The 23,510-nt window shown below is 49.0% G+C and overlaps 1 protein-coding gene across 20 annotated transcripts in view; it reads left to right on the top strand.

The window, feature by feature from the left end:
• Positions 1-23,510, top strand: part of ARHGEF9 (Cdc42 guanine nucleotide exchange factor 9) — a 218,482-nt gene that overhangs the window by 105,526 nt on the left and 89,446 nt on the right. For 4 of the 20 annotated variants that reach the window (XM_064713023.1, XM_064713014.1, XM_064713021.1 and 1 more), the window contains one exon: positions 14,142-14,254. The exons of 12 other annotated variants lie outside the window; for them this stretch is intronic. In XM_064713023.1, coding sequence (XP_064569093.1) covers positions 14,168-14,254 — 87 coding nt within the window. In that variant the 5' untranslated portion in view covers positions 14,142-14,167. Of the gene's footprint in view, positions 1-14,141; positions 14,267-23,510 lie in introns of all 20 variants that reach the window. 4 more of the 20 variants (XM_064713018.1, XM_064713013.1, XM_064713016.1 and 1 more) reach the window with 1 other exon arrangement.

Genomic DNA, 23,510 nt, shown 5'->3' on the forward strand with positions numbered 1-23,510 from the left:
CTTAATTCCCAAATCTTTCCTTTTTGAGCTTCTGTGTTTGGCCATCCTCTCCCCAAAAGGAGGATTGTTCCCTGGGGCACGTTCCCTCCTGTTCTGTCAGGACAGGCAGGACATGTCTGTAGTGATTTTCTCAGCTGGTCAGGGAAGATTTCTGCTCCTCTTTGAACAGGTCTCCCACAGCTGGAAACATCTCCCCATCGCTGCAGTGGGTTTTGCTGCCCTTTTTGCCTCTCTGTTTCTCCTGCAGACAGTTTTACCTTTGCAGGGTTTTTCCAACTCAGGTTGAAATTCAAACAATAATAATACTTGACATTCTTCATCCTGGCATCTTAAAAATCTTTTCTGAAGTTTTAAAGCCTTTAAAGCCTTTGTGCTGTATAAATACTTGAGTACTTCTTCTATTTTTAAATGAAAATGGTGCCTGAAAACCCTCAAAAGTCAAATGAAGATCAAAGGCTTGGGAATACCAGCAGCTCTCTGTATTATTCACAGCAGCTCCAGACTGAGGTTGTGTTGGCAAAGTGCAAAGGGACTGCCGTGCTCATAGTGATGCAATAGTGGAATTATGGAATTGTTTGGGTTGGAAGGACTTTAAAGCTCATCTCATTCCACCCCTGCCATGGGCAGGGACACCTCCTGCTATCCCAGGTTGTTCCTAGTCCCATCCAGGGAGCAGTTCCAGGGATCCAGGGGCAGCCACAGCTTCCCTGGGCACCCTGTGCCAGGGCCTGCCCACCCTCACAGGGAAGGATGTAGGATTTTTCCTCAATATCCCCTCTAAACCTGCTCTCTCTCATTGGTCTCCAGTTAATCTGTCCCAGCTACTCTGTGAAACTCAGGAGAGCTGGGCTTGGTGTCTGACATTGCTGCTGCTGCTGCCTGGATGGAAATCCCACATTCTGTCATCTTGTTTGAAAATAAGAGAAAATTAGAGAAAACCAGAAAGGGGCTCTGCACCTCGTCCATCCCCGTGCAGGAATGGCCAGCACAGGGCTGGAGCAGGGATAGTGGTGGCTCTGTCCTTTTCAGGGGAGCTGAGCTGCCTTTACAAGGATTTCAGCAAAGTAAATCTCTTTTCCTGCAGCCCAGCCTTCCTCACCGTTTTCCTCCCTCCCTGTGGCTTCTGAGCAGGAATCAGGACAATAGATGGAAATTGATGTCCTGGAGGCATGTGACAAGGGGATCCTGAGGGCTCAGGGCAGCTCACAGAAGAATTGCCTCTGATAAATGCTCAGAGGTTTCTGTGGGTTTGCTCAGCAGCTGCAGTCGGGGCTCACAGTGGGGATTTTTACCACTGCCCAGGGAATTGTTCCAGGGCTGTGTGAGCCACCACCAGCAGCGTCCTTGCTGGAATAAAAGGTAAAAATGGATGCAGAGCAATTTGGCCAGAAGAAGAGTGGAAAGAAAAAAAAAAAAAGTTAAGATCCAAGGAGTGGCTGTTGAAACGCAAAAGGATCTAGAAAGCAAAGATGCAAAAATAAAATCAGAATCGGAAATGAGTGATGTTTTTCCAGCATTGTGTAACTCATTTTAATTGCAATCCATCTAGAAATCTATTTGAGGCAAGAAATCAATGCAGAATTGTAGAGCAAAGCATTGGCCTTCCAGATGTTTGCAGCTTTCTGGATTGTTTTATTTTCAGCTTCCTCCCACAGTTTGAGTTCCTCCTTCCTGGCAATGGCCAGGGAAAGATGTCCCCCTCATGTGTGGCAGGTGGGCAGTGGGGGCTGTCCTGGGGCTTTCTGCTCTGAATTTGTCTCTTGTTGTGTCTTGAGGAACAGCCTGGAGTGGTTTCGGTGCTGGGAATGGGGTTGTTGGAATGTGGAAGCCCCGGGGTTTCTGTAGGATCACCCCAGATCTCCCAGGCATGGCTGAGGGGTCATGCCAGGCTGTTTTCCTTCACAGGGAGTTTCCCTGGGCAGGAATTCTGTGTGAGTGGTGGAGCTGGGGCCATGCTGTGCTCTTCTCTCTGATCAGCTCCTTTAAATCCATGGGATGAGGTGGTGTAGCACAGGCATGGCAGCTGCCTCATCATCTGGAAGTTCCTTTCACTGAATGGATTTTCCCAGCTTAAGAGACTGGTGAAAGTCCATCAGTGCTCAAGGCTTCTGGTAATCCAGCAGAATTAAGTCCTGACTTTCACAGATGTCATCCATGTCATTCCCAGCAGTCTCCTGAAAGGCCAACATGACATTTCTCCTGGATTTGGTGCCATTTGTGAGGGAGGTTTTACCTTGTTTCTGGTCCATCCTCAGCATTGGGGGCTGCTGAGGGTGCCTTGCTTTAATCCAGTTTTGGCAAGGGCCTTGTGGAGGCTGCCCAGAGATGGGTGTGGGCAGAGCTGGGGCTGCAGAAGGATCCCTGTGCTCCTGGAGGGAGGGAGGCTGTGCTGCCATGGCCTTTGGAGTGTCCCTTTGTCCCACCTGGAGATGGAGTCAGGCGGTGGGGCAAGGACAGAGCTCCCCAGGTGTGGAGAGCCTGGTTTAAGCATGGCTTAAAGAAAGAGGCCATGAAGGTACTCAGCTGAGGGAAATACAGAAGCCTGCTGTAAAAGCAGCCTTTCCCAGGCTTGATCCTGTAAATAATTAAGGTTCTCAGCCACCTTTTATATAAACAACAAGATTCTCAGACCGTTCTGTCCTTGGCTACTACTGGGAACAGACGGCCAGTCTGGGAATAGATAGGAAGGTTTTGAGAACCTTTAATATTATGGTGTGGACACTGATCTTGGTTTCAGTAAACTAACTTCAGGTATTGTAAACAAAAGGAGGAGCTGAAGTTTTCTCTACAGCCTGTCAGGAGCTCAGATTTTGCAATATGCATGAACTTAATTAACACGGTTATAAAAAAGTGATTGATTGAGTGAATAAACGGAGTCAGATGCGAAAAATCAACAAAGGTGGTCGCTCCCTCACTTCAACACCCAGGAGGCAGCCAGGCCCCTCAGAGATCCCACAGCAGCCTCACAGCCAGGTGAGGCTCTGAGACAGCAATCCAGGGAGCAGCTGAGCTTCCTGACAGCCAGACACTCACATTCCCCTCAGAATGGCCCAAACCCAGTGGGCTCCAGGTAGGGAATTCACCTTCACCTCCCTCCTGGCTTCCAAGTGTGTCCCCCTCACCGTGTCACTCTCACTGCAGGGTCTTAAATGTGTTTGTGTTTAGAATACTGGCTTGGAGCAGCAGAGAGAAATGGGAACAGAGTTTGCAGCAGGTTAGGATGAGTCTGAGGGATGAATCTGATGAGATTGCATGCAAAGGAACCATCCTCAGTCTGGGAAAGAGGCAGGGAAAGAGAATATTCAGGCTTTTCCAAATTGAGAGAGTGCAGCTGGAAGAGGGGAAGGATACAAGGCAGGAGGTAAAACTAAGAATAGAGGAGTGTGTTATAAAGGGAAATCTGGGGCTGGAGGTCAGGACAAATTAGAACATGCAGAAAATGTACTCCACTAGGCCATGGATTTGTACTTCTGGAAAATAACTGAAGTATCTTCACGTGGGGCAGTTCTCATGGGATTAGAGAAAATATCAGAACAGGTTCTCAGAGAGACACTCTTCCTTTGGCCTGTGAGCAGAACAGAGGATTCAAATCTGGTTTTTGGAGCCCAGAGCCCCTTGAATTCCGAGAGGCACAGCTTTTCCTGCAGACATCTCTGGCAGCACAGCTTCATGGAGGGGCAGCACCAGCAGGATGTGCTCAAAATAGAGTTTATTCTGATGGTAATTGTGAAGAGGGGCAGCAAATTTCCCCAGGAGTAGAAGGGTTCTGGAAATGGGCCCTGGGTGATCTCAGGCAGGGGAAGGCAGTGTTTTATTGTTATTACCTGGACTGGATCCAAGCCTTTAATGGATGGGAGGATTTGCCAGTTTGGCTGTGCTGGAAAGCTGGGCAGTGGAGCCATCCATGGATCCATGGATCCATCATCCATCCATCCATCCATCCATCCATCCATCCATCCATCCATCCATCCATCCATCCATCCATCATCCATCCATCCATCCATCCATCCATCCATCCATCCATCCATCCATCCATCCATCCATCCATCCATCCATCCATCCATCCATCCATCCATCCATCCATCCATCCATCCATCATCCATCCATCCATCATCATCCATCCATCCATCCATCCATCCATCCATCCATCCATCCATCCATCCATCCATCCATCCATCCATCCATCCATCCATCCATCCATCCGTCCATCCGTCCATCCATCCATCCATCCATCCATCATCCATCCATCCATTCATCCATCCATCATCCATCCATCCATCATCCATCCATGTATCATCCATCCATCCATCCATCCATCATCCATCATCTCCATCTATCCATCATCCATCCATCCATCATCCATCTATCCATCATCCATCCATCCATCATCCATCCATCATCCATCCGTCCATCCATCCATCCATCCATCATCCATCCATCCATCCATCCATCATCCATCCCTCCATCCATCCCTCCCTCCCTCCATCCATCCTGGCTGCAGTGTCCCATGTCCCAGCAGTGTTTGGGGACCTGCTGGACTGGAAGCTCAGGGTTTGCTTTGGTGGTGGTTTGGTGCAGACCATGGTCAGAGGTGCCAGGAGGTGCACATAAGTTTTGGGTTTGGCACTGGTCCTAGACAAGGAGACACAAGTAAGTGAGATCCTGCAAATGAGTGTTTGGATTATTGCTTTTGAGAAGATGGATGGAGGTGGGTTGGCTGCAGGAGCAGGATTTATCTTGGCAGTTCAGCAGCCTGCCCCAAGCCTTGCTGGTGTTGTGGTGTGGCCAGAAGGGCTCTGGATTTATGGATGACCTTAGGAAGCACAGGCAGTGCTGGGGGAGCTGGGGTGCTGCAGAGACAAGGCCACAGAGCCTTATCTGTGTCCAGCAGCTTCAAGGTCTGATTTTTAAAATGCCTCATGTATTTATTACCAAGAGCACTGGGTGCTTCTTCTAACATAAAATAGGCCTTAATTTGTAGATAATTCTGCTGCATCCTGTGCTACTTATCCAGAGCCTCTCCCCACCTGGTGTTGGTGCATAAATGCAGAACAGATTTTTCCCCCCATTTTCTCTCCCTGCAGTAGCTCCAGCCATTTTAAATCTGTGAGCTGGAACTCCAGGGATCTTGCTCATCCTGATGGACCTAAAAGTGGAGCACACAGGGGACATTCTGGGAGTTTGGCCATGAGCCCAAGACCTTTAAAATCATGAACCAGATTCTTGGTTAGCTAAATTTCATAGCTTTCCAATGTGTTTGGAAGTCACAAGATTTTTTCAGCTATCGGGTTTTAATTTTTTTTAAATTAAAAATTAAAATTAACAGACCCACACTGTCCTGCATTGACATAAGATACAAATAATTTAAACCACTCCACTTCCAGGAGAATCCTTTTGAAATAAAAGTAAATATGTAACCAGTTTGTGGAGACAAACATAAAGGTTTAGTTTCTTTAGAGTCTGTATTAATGAATATGGCCAGGCATTTGTAAGTTGCTTTCTACACACACTCACTACCCATCCACCCCAAGAAAAGGCAATTTTTACTACCTGATATATTTATAAGCTAAGAATATAAAAATTCTATAGGCTGTTACATGTTGCAAACACACAAAGTGTGAGCACAACATTGATTTGTGCTGATTTGCATTGATTGCAAATTTGATTTGCAGCCCCACACATCAGAAATGACCTGCCCAGGTGCTGGGGGATCCCAGGGCAGTAAAGGTGACCCTCTGGGCATGCAGGGAGTGTGGAGCTCCAGAGACCCAAATCAGAGGGTTTGGGCACCTGGGCTCTCAGGTGGCTCCTTTGGGCAGGGATGCTGCACATCCAGACAGAGCTGGCTGCTCCCAGATTCCCAGGGAGATGCTCACATCCACTCTGACTCACATCCATGGCATTTCATTGTTGGGTTGAAGACTGTCTAAAAATTCCCTGGCATTTCTCCAGAGAGAGTGCCAGCAGCCCTTAAACTCAACTCATTTCCTTCCCATCAAAGCACAGAGCTCATCAATAGCAATCTCAGCTCCAGCAGGGAACTCGGAGGTGGGTGGGATTTGCCACCCTCCACAGCCTGGTGGTAAATAGGTCATTACCAACACAACAGCAGGAATAAAGCACAGAGGGGCAATTTGGAGACAGAGAAATGATGGTCCTTTCCCTTTGGTAGCAGGTATTTTTGCTGGTGCCAGCAGAATGATTTAGGGAATTTTTGCTGATTACTTTATGGAATCAATGAACAGCATCTTATTGTAGGTTTGTGTCTGGGGATTGACAAATGCTCAGGTGCTTTTTTACCTCTCTGCTTGCTTTTATTAACTAATGGGAGCTTAAAAGACAAGGTGAGGCCCAGGAGCTCCCTGCGGACTGGAGCTCTTACCAGCTCATTGGAGCCTTTTCCCAGCAAGTTGCTCTCAGAGCCCTTTTTTTCCAGCAGGAATGTCACATATGATAGAGGGACTCAAAGGGGCCAGTTTTACCTTTAAAGTCTAGGTTTAATTTTTTTTTCTGTTCAAAAAAATGTGTTTCGACAGTTTGTCACATCGGCTCAGCCTGCCACGTCGTGGGCAGTGAAGTGTTAGGAAGGAAGAGCAGAAAGTATTTTGATGAAGGATCAAGTCAACTCACTAATGTTTTTTGAACATCTCCTGTGTTGACCTTGGTCCACACAGACACCCCCCTCACTCCTGCAGCTCTCCTGGCTCTGGGAGAGCTTCTGGAGGTTCTGAGGGAATTGCCAGGCAGGGGCTGGGGAGATGGCAGCAAAAGTTCTTGCAGGAGGTCTGTGCTTTGCAGCAGAGGCATTTGCCAGCTTCTCCTGAAGCCTCCATCCTGTGTTTATTTTGGAGCTGAGGAGGAGGGAAGGAGGGAGGGAGGCATCATCATCCTTTTGGTAGCTATGGAGAGTGGGGAGGGCAAAGTCTGTGGAGCACAAGAGCCCCCAGATCTCCACGCTCAGCTTCCAGAAAAACCCAGCCCAGTCCCTCCTGTTGGGCTTGTTTTTATCACCAGACAAACATTTAATTATTTTACCTTCATGCTGCTGCTGAATCAACTGAGAGAACTACAGAAGATAATGCACTTCTATTTTTATATCTTACACTAATGAAGCTCAGGCTGGAATTTTCCCCTGCACGATTGGCTGGAACAGGGGAGGAAAAATTCCGAGGGAGAGGAGGAGGGAGCGAGACACTCAGCATTTAGCAGCGAGCATGGCTGTGGTTGGAGCAAACCTGCAGCGCTCCAAACAGCCCTGAAAGTGAGGAGAGCAGCATTTCATCCTCTGCAAGGATCACAGAGGCTGTTTCTCTGTGGTGAGGGATGGATGGAGGCAGTGATATTCCAGGACTGTGCTGCTGGCTCTGCTTTCTTGGCAGGCTGAGCACCAGGGCTGGGCTGCCCCCAGCCCCCAGCGTGGGCTCACTTGCTCCCTGCAAAACATCCCCTGGGACTTGGCAGGAGCTGAGTGCTCCATCAAAAGTTCATTAATATGTTGAGCTGGAGCCACACGGCTGCTGGGAGCACCAGCACTGGGACAGGGTGGAGCAGGCTACATCTGAGAGTGAAAAATGTGACGGGATGTAACACTGGTGGGAGGCAGGTGCTTAGGGCTGGCCTGTGGTGACACCTTAATCTGAGGGGGCACGATGGCAGTGATGGCCCCTGAGCTGGATGGGTGTCTGGAGAGCTCAGCTTACCCAGAGCTGCTGCTTGCAGTTCAGCATCTCAGCATCAAGATGAAAATCCGGCCTAAAGTCTCCATATCTGATAAGAATTTCAGTGCCAGGCAGCAGAGATTTGGCCTCCCTGCTGGGAGTCAGCCTGGCAGGATTTGGATTGAGCTCTGCTGGGATCAGCTGTGGCATCTGGGGCTGTGTGGAGCAGCCCCTGTGAGCTCCTTTCCGAGGTGAGAAACTGCTCCTCAACTGCTCAAGGCTCCTCAGAGAGTCAAATGAAAGGATTTGACATTTTCTTTCATAAAAAAAAGAGAGGGAGTAATCAAGGCACAGTCGTGCATGGGTTTGTTAATTTGCTGAACCGCAGAGCTGTCAGTCAATGGGAAATGAGACATTGGGTTTTATTTGGGAAACCTGAGGGGCGAAAGTCAAGTAGAAATCCCAAAGAAACAGCATTTACAGAGGTTTTCCAGCATTGATTTGAGCTGACCTGAAGGTCACGGTTCCTGAGCATTCTTGTGTGCATTTTGGGGGTGGTAATATTCAATATCCGCACCCTGGAGAAAGAAGCTGCAATATTTCAATACCTGACTGGGTGTGTCACAGGTCAAACTTCCTTTAAAGGGGACAAAGAGACTGTGATCCAGTGAGGAAAACTAGGAATGTGCTTGGAGAGTCACCCTCAGACCCCAGAAGGTCCCTGTAGAAATTTGTCCTCTTGAACAGTGCCCAAATGTGGAATGGTGCTTTATAGTGTCCATAAAAAGAGCTATTAATGAAATTAATCTGGGAGGGAAGGGCAGCACGGGAAGAAAGATTAAATTTTACAGCTTGGGCATTGAGTAGATGAAAAGTGTAAATGCACTGGTGGTGCCTGGAAAGGCCCTGTTTGACCCCAGGGAATGTCCCAGCTTCAGTCCAGCTGGACAGGACCAGCAGCACCATCCCTGCCACAGCTCCTGTCCCTCCCTGTGTGCAGATCCTGGTCAAGGATCCTTGTCAGTGGAGCTGCCTTCAGCCCAGGGATTGCCTGTGGTGTCACCAGCAGATTGGTGGCACAGCCTTGGGCAGGGCTTCAGGCTGCCAGGGAAGAGCAGCGTGGCCATGAGGGCAGCAGGAGGGAGAAAACAATAAATCACCTTAGTCCATTCATGGGAAATAGGAACCTCCATGGAGGAGGTTTAGGGAAACTCTACAGCTCAGGAAAGTGGCACCATGATTCCCTGGGATCCTGAGGTCCATCATCTGATGCTCTTCAGCTTGAAGGGTCCCATGATAGGTGATTTCAGATTTGTAGGAGAAGTTTTATCTCAAAAATACAAAAAGAGCTTCAGGCATTGGGAACATTGTTGCCCAGAAAAGCTGTGGCTGCCCCTGGATCCCTGCAGGTGTCCAAGGCCAGGTTGGACCACCTTGGGATGGTTTAAAGTGTCCCTGCCCATGGCTTGAGGAAGATGAAAATTAAAGTCCCTTCCAAGCCAAACCATGCAATCCTCCTTCCTTTGGTGACACAGACAGACCAGCTGGGTGCTGCCACACCATTCCATGATTCTGTGAGGAGGAAAGCTGGGAAAACTAAATGGCACCAGGTTAGCATGGGAACCAGCTCCTGTGCACTGGGAAAATGGAACCAGGTTAGCATGGGAACCAACTCCTGGGCATTGGGAAAGGTAAATGGGAACCAGGTTAACATGGGAACCAACTCCTGGGCACTGGGAAATGTAAATGGCACCAGGTTAGCATGGGAACCAACTCCTGTGCACTGGGAAAAGCAAATGGAACCAGATTAGCTTGGGAACCAACTCCTGAGCATCAGGTTAGCATGGGAACCAAGTCCTGGGCACTGGGAAAAATGGCACCAGGTTAGCATGGGAACCAACTCCTGGGCACTGGGGAAAATGGCACCAGGTTATTAACATGGGAACCAACTCCTGGGCACTGGGAAAAGCAAATGGAACCAGATTAGCTTGGGAACCAAGTCCTGGGCACTGGGAAATGTAAATGGCACCAGGTTAGCATGGTAACCAGCTCCTGGGCACTGGGAGGACAAGCCCTGGGAGCTGGGAAGGACAGCTGGGTCTGTGATGGAAGCTGATGGCTGAGGCTTCCCTGGCTCACAGGAACAGTTTGTGCCTCTGGCCTTTTAAAAACGGAACCTTGAAAATCTGGAGGAAATAGACTTTTTATCTGGTTAGTGTTTTGGACCTATAAAACTGGAAGTCATAATACCCTGTAAAACATTTGAGGCAATTTGGGAATATGGCATTCCTTATTAAACTCGGTGGGTTTTAGAGACTTCTTAGGTTTTCACAGTGGTGCAGGCTGTGACCTCTATAATGTTCAACAGGATCCTTGAAAAATTGAGACCAATTTAACAAGAATAGCTGCTGCCTTGGTGCTCCAGCTCTTCCATTTCTTTCCTGCCTGGAGTTAAGTTCATAATGGTTTAGCAGAACCTTTTTAGTTGCTAAAAAGATTATTGTGGTCTGGGCATAGGGGACTGCTTTGTGACAGATATTTTAGCAGAACCATTTGTCCATGGCTGGAATAACAAAGTGAAATGTCACAAGTACAATATTTTGAAGGTCAGAAATCATAACTCTTTGCATATTTTCAAGGTTATTTTTGGCCAGTGTAACAAAATATATTGTTATTTGGGAGTGTGAGGGAATACAAACCTCTGTGGATAAAGAGGAGACCTGGCAGCTGTTTACAGCTGATGTTTCCTGATGTCTGGGGGGTGGCAGAATTTGTACCAGACCTAGAGAGAAGTCCCAAAATGCAGCAGCAGGGATGGTTTTCTGTAGCTGGAATTTTACTCTGTGTCTGAAAATCCAAAGCCCCTAATGGTTTAAACATCAGAATTCCGTGACACTGGGCTGTTTCCTCCTCTGGGATGCCAGGCTTGTCTTTTATCTCCTTTTTTCTTCATTCCTTAGTGAACTTTGCCCAGCTTGCTGCAGCAGGCAGAGGATGTTGGTGCTGTGCTCTCTGCAGGTGGGATGCTCTGTGCCCTGCAGTGTTTCCTGGAATTCTGCTCCCAAATCTCTGTGTGTTTACAGGGTGAGCAGCATCCCTTCTATGTAGCTGTCTGTGGCCTTTGGGAAGAGCAGGCAGAATAAATATTCCTGTATTTCCTTCACACCCCAAATTCCCTGAGGTGGCACAAGCATGTGGCTGAATTTCTCCTGCAGGAAGCTCACATGAGCTCTCAGAGGCTGCAGGACATTGCCACAGGAGTTTTGGGTCTTCACCCTTCCTCTCATTGATGAATAATTTGTTGCTGTTCATGCAGATGTGAGGTTTTTTAGGGATCCCATAGCACCTCCCCTTTTCCAGTGTTGCCTTATGAGGAGTCTGAGCTGAGAATATTTTGCTCCAAGACTTTTTTCCTCCTGATACCTTGCAAAGTTTGACCTAGAGCCGAGGCTGGACAGAGCTAAAGAATAAAGCAGGGATTTATTAAGAGGCTTCAATAGATCCAGCTTGGGCAGCACAACCCAAAATGGTCACAAAATCCCAACCAGTCAGGGGATCTCTCACTTTATCAGTTCTGCTCCATTTGCATGTTGGAGTTCATTGTCCAATTCCAGCTTTAGGTTATCAAGTCCCATCCTTCTTGTTTTTCTCTTGTTTGTGCTCTTGGGCTGAGATTTGGATCATTTGTCCTTGGTCCCAGCTGGAGCAGGAATTGTTTTGTCTCCCTGCTCTGTGCACAGAGCTCACCATCCCCTCATATGAAGCCCAGACCCACACACCAAAACAGCACAGAATGTGAAAAATAGAAAAGCTAAACCTGAGGCATCACTCCAAACCCCCCATCCCTGAGGCTGGTCCCTTGCAGAGGCAGAGAGTGAGCAGCCTTCACCCTCTAGTAGTGGCTGCTCAGGGCTGGTGTGTGTTTAGAACACAGAAATCAGGAGGAAGATGTGAGAAGGGAGAGTGATTTCCCTCAGGTCTGGCTGTGTTATCCCAAAGCTGTTCCAGGAATGCCACAGGGCTGCCCACAGAAGGACACAGGTAGGAAATGCAATGGAAAATGCAATGGAAATGCAGAAAGTGCTCACCTTGTCTCTCAGTTAAGATCCCATCTTCTCCTGACGTCCACAATCCTGGTGTCAGGGTTTGGGAGGAAGCATCAAAGGAGTGCCTGGGCTGAAGCCTGTGGGGGCAGAGAGGCTTTCCTGGGAGGAGTGGCTCTGCCAGCCTGGGGAGGGACGGGTGCTGGTGCTGCTGCACACCCCAGGGTCTTCCTTTTCAATTGTTAACTCATGGGGGCTGTGGGATCATCCACGTGCTCTGGGGTGGCGCTCCCAGCTTGGCCCAGGGAGCTGAGCGTTGTTTGGAAGCAGGGATTGATTGAATGGTGTCCATTCAAACCTGACCTGCCAAGGAAAACCTGCTGGCCAGGTTGTGTGGGGGAGAGGGGGCTGAGCATGGGGAGCTGCTCTGGGGTGAAATGTTCTTCCACTGTGTGGAATGCTGCACACTCTGAGATCCTGTGTGATGGGAAATGGGAAAGGTCAATCCAAGGTTGCAGGGAGCCCTGGCCAGGCTGCTGTTCCTCCCTGGTGGAGGATGTGCCCTTTCAGCCTGGCTGGAGCTCACCACAACACCAACATTTTGGCTGGTTTACCTTCCACCTGCACGCCTCCTTGGCCTTCTGTCTCCCAGCTGGATTTGAGCACGGTTTCCTCTGAGTTTGATAATTTGTGAGGCTGCTCTGCTCCCCTCTCCAGGCTTGTGGCTGATGTCTGTGGCTGCTGCAGGGAGAGGCAACGTCCTTCCTGTGTCAGCAGCACAGCTCTGAGAGGGCAGGTCTGGATGGCACAGAGCTTTTGGAGGTGTGTGCACCCTTTCTTCGGACCCTCAGTGGATTCTGTGCCAAACTCTCAAGCAGTGAATGGAAGCTGAGTGAGGAATTGCTGTTGTGGGACCTTCATCCCACTCATGGTCCTTCAGAACCAAGGCGCACACACAGACACAAAAAATCTTCCATCAGTGTTTGCAGACTACTGCAGACAGGAGCTCAAAAGCTCAGAGCAAATCTCTGTTGATAATTTTCCAGAGGCACCTCTGAAAAAAACAGAATTTCACTCAGGACATTAAAAAAACACTCAAAAAAGCCAAAATAAAGGAAAGTCCCTCCAGCTTTCAGTTCCAGAATTACCCTGATGTATCAGCTGCCCACGGTTTTCTCTGCAGAATGTCCCTTGGGTCCCTGAGTCTGGAATTCTTTCCAGCACTGAGCATGGGGAGTGGAGGAAAGCAAGGAAAGCTCCTTTTCATCCAGAGCTGTGCCACAGGAGGCTGAGCATGCCCAGGGCTCCAGGCATGGCTCTGGTGCCTTCCCATGGGCACCATCCCAGCTGCCAGCTGGGCTGCAAAGGTTGGCATCTGTAAGGGCTCCAGTTTAAAAATAACAGAGAGAAATCTCCCTTCTGCAAGGCCCAAATAAAAAGAGGATGGTTGAGGTAACAGTGATTTAAAAACTCCTGGTACTGCCTGGGGCACTGCAGGGAGGGAATTGCAAGGCCATGACAGCTTTCCCATGGACACCAGGTGCTTTCCTTGTTGTCCAGCTGGGGGAACCCAGTTCTCAGTTTCATTTTTCTTTAAGTTTTTTTCAGTTTCTGTATTTTTCTTTAGAATTCTTAGGCTCACTCTGTGCTTGACAGCCCTGCTGCACTGGGTTTGCAGTGGGGAAAAAAACAAGTTTAGGAGGGTATGGGAGAACGTTGTGTTGTGTGGAGCTTAATTTCTGTTAAACATTTGAGGTGCTGGAGGACTTTTTGTGCTGGTTGAAGCAAGGAATTTAGGATGAGATGTTGTGAAGTGCTCAGAAGCTGAAAATGCAGGGTGGGTAGCAGCTCGTGTATCTGTGACCTGCTGAGCTGTGTACTGTACTTGTCTTCTGTACAGTACTGTGTGCTGTATGTCTCTTCTTTTGGAGAAATTTGGTGGATTTGGGGTTGGAATTGTAGCTAAGTAATGCCCAGTGATGCTTTGCAGCCCTGAGGGAGGCCAGACACAGGCACAGTGCTGCTGCCTCATGGCTGGGATGTTCTCTGTGAGCCTGGAAAATATGAGAGAGGGATGGATGGATGAGGAATGGATGGAGGGATGGATGGATGGATGGATGGATGGATGGATGGATGGATGGATGGATGGATGGATGGATGGAGGGAGGGATGGATGGATGATGGATGGAGGGATGGATGATGGATGGATGGATGGATGGATGGATGGATGGATGGATGGATGGACAGATGGATGGACGGACAGATGGATGGACGGACAGATGGATGGGTGAGGAATGGATGGATGGATGGATGGATGGATGGATGGATGGATGGATGGATGGATGGATGGATGGATGGATGGATGGATGGATGGATGAATGGATGGACAGATGGATCCATGGATGGATGGATGGATGACTCTGTGAGTGTTTTCACCCAGGTGGAGGAAGCATTGCACACACCTTGATGGCCTTGGCAATGAGGAGGTGGTGGAGGCCCCTTCGGATCCTGCACAGTGACATTTCCAGAGCAGCCTCGCACTGCAAACTCCCGGTTCTGTCCGAAGCAAGTTCCTGCATGCTGGCATCATTTGCATGCATCAGGATAAATCTGCCTTGCCAGGAAAGCTCTGACACAAGAGCGCTGCAGCTCCCAGTGCAGGACAATGCTCAGATGAAAGCTGCTGGAGAGAGCACCTAGGAAGAGCAGTGAGGGGAGATGAGGGGAGAGCTGAGCTGGCAGCACACACGGAGCTGCAGCCCCAGCTTGGGGGGCTCACACGTTGCCTGCCCAACACGGGGGGCTTGGAGGGGGGCAGAGCATCCAATCTGGCCAAATGAAAGGCATTAACTCCTGGAGGGAAGGATCAGGGGGTGCTCCATCTCTTACCCAGGAGGTTTGCAGTGGAGGCTGACAGACACGTTTGGTAGCTCTGAGAGGCACTGGAGCAGCAGTAATGGTTGAGGCAGAGCTGAGGAGCTGCAGGGAAGGGCTGTGGGCATGTGGCTGGTTTTGCTGTGCTGCTTCTCGGTGCTCTCTCCCCAAGCATGTCCCTTATCTCTTTGAGCTCAGTTTTGGTGGCATTCAGCGTTCCCAGGTTAGACACCAGAGCAAGAATCACTCCTGGAGACTGGCAGGCCTAGAGCTTCCCACATTTCCAGGTGTTCCAGAGCTGCAGGAGCCTGGGCACAGCAGCACTCCAGTGGGTTCCAGGAGGGAAGGGATTCTCTCAGATCCTCAGATCTGTGCTGGGGACCCAGAGCAGCTGTGCTGTGTCAGGTCACTGGATCTGAGCGCTGCTGAGGCCACTGACGGCGCCTGCAGCTCCTCACATGGTGTTCCTCTGCTTTAACCTCTGCCTGCCTGGCCCCAGCCCTTCCTGGGCAGCTCCTGGCCTCACTCACAGCAGCTCCATCTGGGCTGAGAGCTCTGGGGGCGAGACACAGCTCGGGCTCCAAGGTGGCAGGGGAGAGGGCAGAACAGGATGTTATTGCCCTGGGTTAATGCAGGGTTGGCTCTGGCAGGCAGAACTGCACACCCACACCCACTGAGCAGTTCACAGGAGTTTTTGGGTTCTCTCTGTGATAAAGACATAGAAAGTCCATAAGTCTCACTTTGTAGAAGGAATTATGGCCTGAAGCAGCTGGAATCAGATCATGGCATTGTGTGTGGGCTGTACCTGCACCTCTGCATGTACAGGGCTGGTAGTGCATGGCTCTGGCCCTTGGGGCTCTGTGCATGTTTATTATATTTCCTGGAATTTTTTTTTGGCTTGGATACTCACAAAATGCCTGGGAATTATCCAAGTATAGTCATATCTTGTTGCAAATTTGGATGACTTGTCTACTTTCTTCATTCCCCTTAATTCTTGATCTCCCTTGTTATTCTTCCCTTTACCAGGAATCCTGCAGGAGTAGGTAACCCAATCCTATCCTGGCACAAGAAGATCCAACCCTGATCTCATTCACTCTCCTAAAACCCAAAAATTAAATCTACTGGATGTAACATATTGACACTGATTTCCCAGCTCCACTGGTGCTTTCTGGATTCCCATCTGCCTGAAACTGGACGGAGGGAGAACTGTTAATTCAGGCAACAGCAATTTGGGCTTGATGGGGATGTACTGACCTTAAGCCTTCATTAATACAATTAGCGCCCTTGGTTTGAGGAGGGCTCTGTGCACTTGGACTGTGTGACATGAAAGCTCTGAGTCCCTCTGACCTGAGGTGGAGCAGCAGGCACAGGGGCATGGCAGATGCTCTGTGCTGTCACAAAGTTGTTTTTCCAGAAGCTGAGTCTCTCTTGTTGTAAGTTTCCCATTCAGTTGGGCTTTGGAGACCAGCCTTGGTTTAGCATTTCTGTTCCTCACTGTTTGTGTCTTTTTTGGGCCCTTGGTTTATGTAAGAGGAGAGCGAGTCACTGCACAAACATCAGCCTGTGAAGGAAACTTTCTGGAGCTTTTAGCACAAGGCACAAATGTTTTTCCCCAGAGTTTGGAGGGTATTTTGAGGAGGGATTTGAGCTTGATGGAGATGCCAGAGAAGGTTTAAAGTATAGAAAATGTTTTCATCTTCCCTTAGGTGCAAAAATGACTATTTATTCAAGATGAGAAAAACTCCTGCGGGTGGATTGCTAGAAAATGATGTGAAGGGCTGGAGAGACTTGGCAATGGGGATCTTTTTCAGCTTGATTGCTTTAATGGCTTGATGAAATTCAATTTTCTTAATGGGGATACTCCTGGAGAAGCTGAGCTTGCCCACATGACTTGCTCTGGTGAACCTGAACCTCCCTTTCTTTCCCTTAGAATCCAGAGGTGTGTGGGTTGGTTCTCACTCCACAGCTGTGCTGTGCTGTGAGAGAGGAGGATCTGCAGAGTGGGAAGCAGTCCTGGAGTGGGAGGAGGTGTTTGGAGGGGGGATTATGTGGGAAGCCACCACACTTCTGCAGGGACATGCTCAGGGCTGGTTCCCTGGTCCTTCTTCAGGATTTGACACAAGCCATGTGCATCCTTATTCAGAGAAAGAAAGGGAAAAGGGTTAAAAATGTCACATCTGGCTCCTCCTTCCTTGTGAGGTGTTTGTAGGTGCAGGGGAGGTGGTTGCCCTCAGCAGGGTGGGCTCTGCTATTTCACATGATGGAAAAGCCAAAATTCTTTCTCTCCCAGTAAGTGGAGGAGAGGAGAATGTGCCTTGACCTGGTGAGCACCTGGCCTTGCCTTCCTCAGGAGCTGGCTCAGCAAAGTGCAGGCAAATCCTGCTTTATTTCAGGTCTTGTTGGCCGGAGGAAGCTGGGATCTTGTTCTGCTTCTGAAATACCTTCCTCATTACTGTGCTGAGATTTGGGTTTAATTTTACCCAGATGGTGAAAGTGGACTATTTAGAGAGGTGGTTGAAGCCTTAAACGTTCCTGCAGAGGAGGATGAGGAACATTCCCAGGGTTCCAGCTGGGCAGGCAGCAGGGCTGATGTGGTCCCTGGCAGTGCAGGGCAGCAGGGGGAGGCTGCTGCAGCTCCAGCCATGCCCAGGACACAGCCTGGCCCCTCCAGGGCATCAAAGGCTGGCAGGGAGCTGACACGGACAGGAAAGAGCAAAGTGTGATTCAAGGATGGATTAGGAAACAGATTTCCAGGAGAGATGAATGCCCTGTGGCAAACAGTGGGGCAGCCTCAGTGGGACTGTGTTGTGAAGGTCCCCAGGATGAGGTGAGAAATGAGAATCTAACTCCGAATTCTCAGAAGGCTGATTATTATATTATATTATATTATATTATATTATATTATATTATATTATATTATATTATATTATATTATATTATATTATATCAATAATATCATATTCTAAAACTATACTAAAGAAAGAGAAAAGATCCATCAGAAGGCTAAAACAAGAATGAATAATAAAAACCCATGACCGACCAGAGAGTCCAACACAGCTGGACTGGGATTGGTCATTAAGTAAAAACAATTCACATGGAACCAATCAAAGATGCACCTGCCACATTCCAAAGCTGCAAAACACAGAGAGAGGTGATCAGATAATATCATTTACATTTCTCTTCTGAGGCTTCTCAGGAGAAAAAATCCTGGCAAAGGGATTTTTCAGAAAATGTCATGGGGACAGGACTGGGCAGACTGATGGGCAGCATTGCACAGGAGTGGAATTCCACAAGGCAATGAAGGCTGTGTCTGCAGGTGAGCACAGAGAGCCTTGCCTGGGTGCTGGTGGAGCAGGAGCTGCCCTGTGAGTGCTCTGAGGACAGAGCTGCTGAGCAGAACTGCTTCAGGGCAAGGAACCAGCAGCTGTGGATGATCCCAGCAACACCCAGGCTCTTAGGAGGAGTGTCTGGTCCATGGGAATGGAGGCTTGGGAGTGGGGATCCCTCCAGGCAGGGGGTGTTTGGGACCCTCCAGAGCAGCCTGCTCACTGCCATGGCTCAGCCTGCTGCTGACAGCAGTTTGTGCCACAGGCTTTCAGCTGGACAAGGTTTATTGATAATTATTGATAACTATTTGCAGTGAGTGCCTGGGGCTGGGCACATGCCTGAGCTTTTTTCATACACTCTCAGCTTAACCTGTTTTGCTTCACTTTGATTCCTGCCAGGGTCCTAAATTGTGTTTGTTAAAACATCAGGAGAATGGAGCTTGTGCTCCACAAGCTCTGACCCTCAGAGTAACTGGTCCTGATGTCACAGAGTCCCAGAAGGATTTGGATTGGAAGGGACCTTAAAATCCATCCAGTGCCACCCTTTGCCATGGCAGAGACACCTCCCACCATCCCAGGCTGCCCCAAGCCCTGTCCAGCCTGGCCTTGGGCACTGCCAGGGATCCAGGGGCAGCCACAGCTGCTCTGGGCACCCTGTGCCTCACCACTCACAGGGAAGAATTTCTTCTCAATATTCCCTTTAAATCAAATTTCCTTCTGCTTAAAGCCATTCTTCCCTGTCCCACCACCACAGATCCTTGCAATATCCGCGTTTTTAGAAGTTTCCCAACTTACACTGAGCAGAGGGACGTCAGAGCCTCCATCAGAGCCAATCTGGCTGCAGCACGTCCCCAGCTCTGGCTGTTGCTGCTCTCTTGCCCACGTTCACTCCAGCATGGGGAGCTCTGTGGTGCTAACGAGTGTTGCTGGGTTGCCATGGCAACCCTTGCACTAATTAACGCACAGTAGCCAGGGAAAAAAAATCTGTCCTTGCTGATGAATTAATTTGACAGGATTGATCTGGGGGGAAGAGTTGGGAATGGCCACTCCAAAGGTGTGTGTGGGGATGGAGCTCATTCACATAACACAAACCTGTGTTACTCTGACCTTGCAGCTTTCAGACTGAAACCTTGCTCACCATTTGGAAAGGGTTTGTGTTTTGGAAGGAATAAAATTATCCTGACAAATGTCTAAGAGCATAACTCAAGCAGTTACGCTTTTTTGTTCCTTTTTTTTTTCTCTTGTTATGACATTTTAACTCGGGGTTTTTTTTGGTGTTTAAAAGATTAAATAAAGCCCAAGTCAATTTTAGAAGTTAAATGCTTGAAAGAATCAGAAGATGCACATTTAAAGACTACATTATTTTATGTCAGGAAAAAAACCTCCAGTTCCTGAGGACTCCTCCCAAATTCCAGCCCCCTCTGCTGGCTCTGGCTCCAGTTGCCCTGGTAGCTGTTAGAGATGGGCCCAAGGGGAAACCATGGATCCAGGCTGGTGTCCTGAAATGCAGAGGACATTGCCCCATGGTCCTGGTGGTGGAGTGGTGGCCTTGGAAGTGAATCAGGAGTGGGAAAGCAGCCCCTGTGTGCTGGGGATGAGTCACAACCTGGGCTCCCATCAGCGGTGACAATTAAACCCCTTCAGCACTTTGTGCACAAAGCACTGGGCTAAGTCACAGCGTCCTGGCAAAATTCTCCCTTGGGTAATTGTGCTCAGACCTGCTGAATGCTCTGCTCCTGCAGTTTTAATGAGCCGGAGCTGTGGCTCACCAGTTCCTGCGTGGTGATGGCCACGACCTGACAAACCTTGGTGAGAGTTGTGATCCCCAGCTGCCTGCCTCGGTCCTGTGTGCCTGCAGCAATTACCTGCAGCCAAAAGGAGCCCTGGGAAATAATGACTGTGCTTCAGGGCTCTTAATGAGATTTCCAAACTCTCTGCTGCCTTCAGCACCAGGAGGTCCTGGAGTCTCAGCTGTTGGCACTTGGGGGGTCAGACATTGGCAGGTGGGGAACTGAGGGGTTTTCCCTGGGGCTGTGGCTCCAGGATGGAGTGGGTGTTACACTGGGGCTGCTGCAGGAGAATTTGGGGTGCCATCAGCAGGAACAGCTTTGGTTTTGGCTGATTGGTTATGGGTTTGGCTGCTCTGGTGCATGTCCCTGGCTGGAGACCAGGGTCTGAGTGGGGACAGTGCTGCCATCCCCAGCAGCTCCGAGGAATCCTCGTTTCCCCACGTGTGCAGCAGAACTAACAGGAAAAGGACTGATGGAGGTTCTCCCATGAGATTTCATCCTCTCCTGGTCTCTGGGCACAGCAAGCTTGTGCCTTTCCTTGTGCCAGACCTGTGCCCCCCAGGGAAGCGTGTCCTGAGGTCCTGTGCCAGGGGACAGCGTGCACAGGTCCCCTTGGGTAGCCACAGGTGCCCCCAGCCTGTGCACACCTGAGACAGCAGCTTTGGATGGACTCAGGAGCTCCTGGAAAATGTGTTTCCAGTGTCCAGAGCTCACAGAGAAGCAGGTGCTTTTATTTTCTCTTTCCATTCCCTTGTGAAACAGGAATGCTGAATCCAGCTGCTGCTCCCTGAGCACACCTGTGCCAAAGCCTTCATTCAGCAGATTCAGCACCTAATCTGGATTTCAATTCCTCCAGCTCTAAGTGCAAAAATTATTCCCAGTTCTTCCTCTGAGTGACCCCAGGGGCTTTGTCCAGTGCAATAGTGCTCTAAGCTGGCACTGGTGATAATGTAGACACCTTTATTGCAATATCCTCTGGTATTTATATCTAGTCTTACTTAATTAAGGCTATTTTGGGCACTAAAGTGCTTTGAAACATTGACAAATGTCCTCTGGATTTACTGGCTGGTGATTTGAGGAGCTACATTTCCAAGGAGTGTAATAAATAACAGGGATGGGATTATTTTTGCCTTTTTAAGGAGACAGAGAGGATGTGTCCAAGTACTTGGGTACTTTTTGGGACAAATGAATTCCAAGAAGGGTGGAAAAAGGTGAGGTTGAACACCCAGACAGCCAAAGAAGGATGGATTTGAAGGAATTGCCTCACGTTTTTGGCAGCACTGTGTTCCTTCCAGGAGGGAGGCTGGGGCCGCTGGGGTAGGTGGATCCAGAGCTCTCATGGTTTGGAGAGTTCTGGTTCCTGGTGCAGAGAGGGGCTCTCCCCTGGCTCTGCTCCCTCCAGCCTTCCTGGACTGCCTTGGGAAAATTCTTTAATTGATTTTACATTTCTCACCTTGCTGATCCTCTGTTTGAAATCCTTTGTTGGTGTTTTCCTTTCAGATGGTTAAAATGGAGCCTTTCTCCATTTCAGACTCCCAGCTCTCCCCATTATACATAACTAATACCTCTCTGGAACCATTGAAGCTGTGTTAGCAGGCTCTGAAATGGGAGTTTAGCTGAGCTTTTAACGGGTTTAATCTTTTCCTGGGTATTAATCCTTGCAGAACCTCTGATAAAATTTGTTGCTTTTTCTCTGAATGCCTCCCACGCTGTCGATATCTGTCTGGAATGAGTTGCTTGGTGCAGAACAAGCCATGGAGGAGGGAATGTTGCAGCCTCCCATGGATCTTGCTCTCATTTCAGTGCATTCCCAGCTCCTCTCTGACTCCCTGCCACTGCTGCTCCTGTGATTCCTGGCCCTGGGAGCATCTCTCCCATTGAATTTGGGGTTGGAATGAGTTTCCTTCCTGTTTATCAGCTGTTTCTCAGCTCTCAGATGCATTCCCAAGGTTTGTCTGTTTGATATCAGCAGAGAATGTCAGGGAGAGCATCACCTCTTCCACACTGCCATGGACATGGAAAGCTATCAAAGACCACAGCAAATGTTGGCTTTGGTTTCTGCACTTGTTTTTTATTGCTTTGTGCTGCATCACAGGATCCTAAACCTGTGTGACAGCAGACTCAGGCTGTGATCCAGGTTATCAAAGACTGCAGCTGAACTGGAGGGGAAATTATCCTTTTTTCCATCATGTTGGTGTGGAAACCATGCCATCTCCTGTGGGGTGACAGCAGACGTGGGACAGCCTCTCCCACCTGTGCCAGCTCCAGGAAACACAGGATGTGAGCCAGGGAACCAACCCAGCATAAACCCAAGGAAGAACCTCTCCATGCTTTTGGGATGCCCAGGTTCTGCCTGACTCCAGCTATTACAGATGAAACAGGAAGGAGAAGGGGTTTGTCCATCAGGCCTGACCATGCAGGCACTGGCCCCGTTGCCCATCCCACCCCTATTGCCACTGGCCACGTCTCCAGTTTCTCTTTTCCAAAGTTCTTCCTTCGGATGCACACCCTGGCTGCCCCAGCTGTGCAGTTCCAGGAAGGCAGCTCCTTTCTTGAGCAGCACTGACCACAAAAATGATTGTGCAAATTTGTGAGAGTAGGAGAATTTCTTGTTTCCATGGCAGTGCTGGAGGAGAGAAGAGCACTGAGGAGTGAGGTGTGGAATAGCAACAGAAACCTGGGAGGCACTGATCACATTCCATCTTCCCTGTTTCTTTTCTTCTGAGTGGGTCATAAAACAAAAGCAAATGAGGCAATTGGAACTCTCTGTCCACTTTCCTGGGGCTTGTTTAAATGAGGATTTACTTCAACTAAAAGCTCCTTAGAGCCACTTAATTCTTCCAGGTGAAATAAATATCTAGGCCAGTAGTAAAAATTCCTTACAGATGTCTTCAGGAGGGTACTTAGCAAGCACTTTCCTGGAGAGAACATCTTGGATGCCTTCAAAGAGCAAAATCAGTTCTTAATGATGGCACATTTGAGAGCGGGCAGGACTTGGCATAGCCTTGGGAATATTTGGAAATTGCTCCAGTGATAGAGAGAGGAGTGAAATGGGCTGCAGAGCAGTGAGGGTACATGCTCTAATTTTCAGCAATTAGTCAAAATAACTCTAGCTAAAGTTTTATTTCAGGGATCTGGGCATATTTCACTATCAGTGAATGTAATCTCCTGTGGTACTGCATTGCAAATCCCTGTGAATTCCCTGGGTGGATCCCTTTGCCATGCTTGTCCCATCCTTAGTGTGGTTGGTATGACCTGGACACCCCATGGAACATCTGAGGGAAGCTCACACACTCAGCTTCTGCTTTTAACTGAAAAAAAAAAAATCACACTGAGAAGAGCTGGAGATTTCCCATTAGGTCAGAATCTCCCACCTTTGTTATTTGGTCTCTTCCCTGGGTATTCCTGTCCTAGAAGTACCAATCCTTTAAGGCATCCTTTCCATGTTCTGCATTGGGAAAACCTGAGTCTGAAAGGAATAATAATTATAGACTGGATATAATTGAGTGTAGACTGCTTGCCAGGCAGATAATATATGGAATAGCTGAGGCTGAGCCTGAGTGGATCCTTGGATGGGAATTCCTTGGCCTCAGCCTTGACAGCTCCATTTGGGCACGTTTCAATGCAGACCCAAGCTCTGTGTGCTCTCAAATCTCTCTGTACCTGTGTGTGCCAACCTCCTGGACTGCCATTCATGCTTTACTCCAGTTTTGCTCTAGAAATGGAGAGCAGCACTGGAATTGTCCATCAGCCACCAGGGTTGGGTGTTCCTTGAGGGAAGAGCCCAAGGTGTTTGATGGACATGGGCTCCCAGGAGCT

Source organism: Zonotrichia leucophrys, chromosome 4A (assembly GCF_028769735.1).
Source record: "Zonotrichia leucophrys gambelii isolate GWCS_2022_RI chromosome 4A, RI_Zleu_2.0, whole genome shotgun sequence".
NCBI lineage: Eukaryota > Metazoa > Chordata > Aves > Passeriformes > Passerellidae > Zonotrichia > Zonotrichia leucophrys.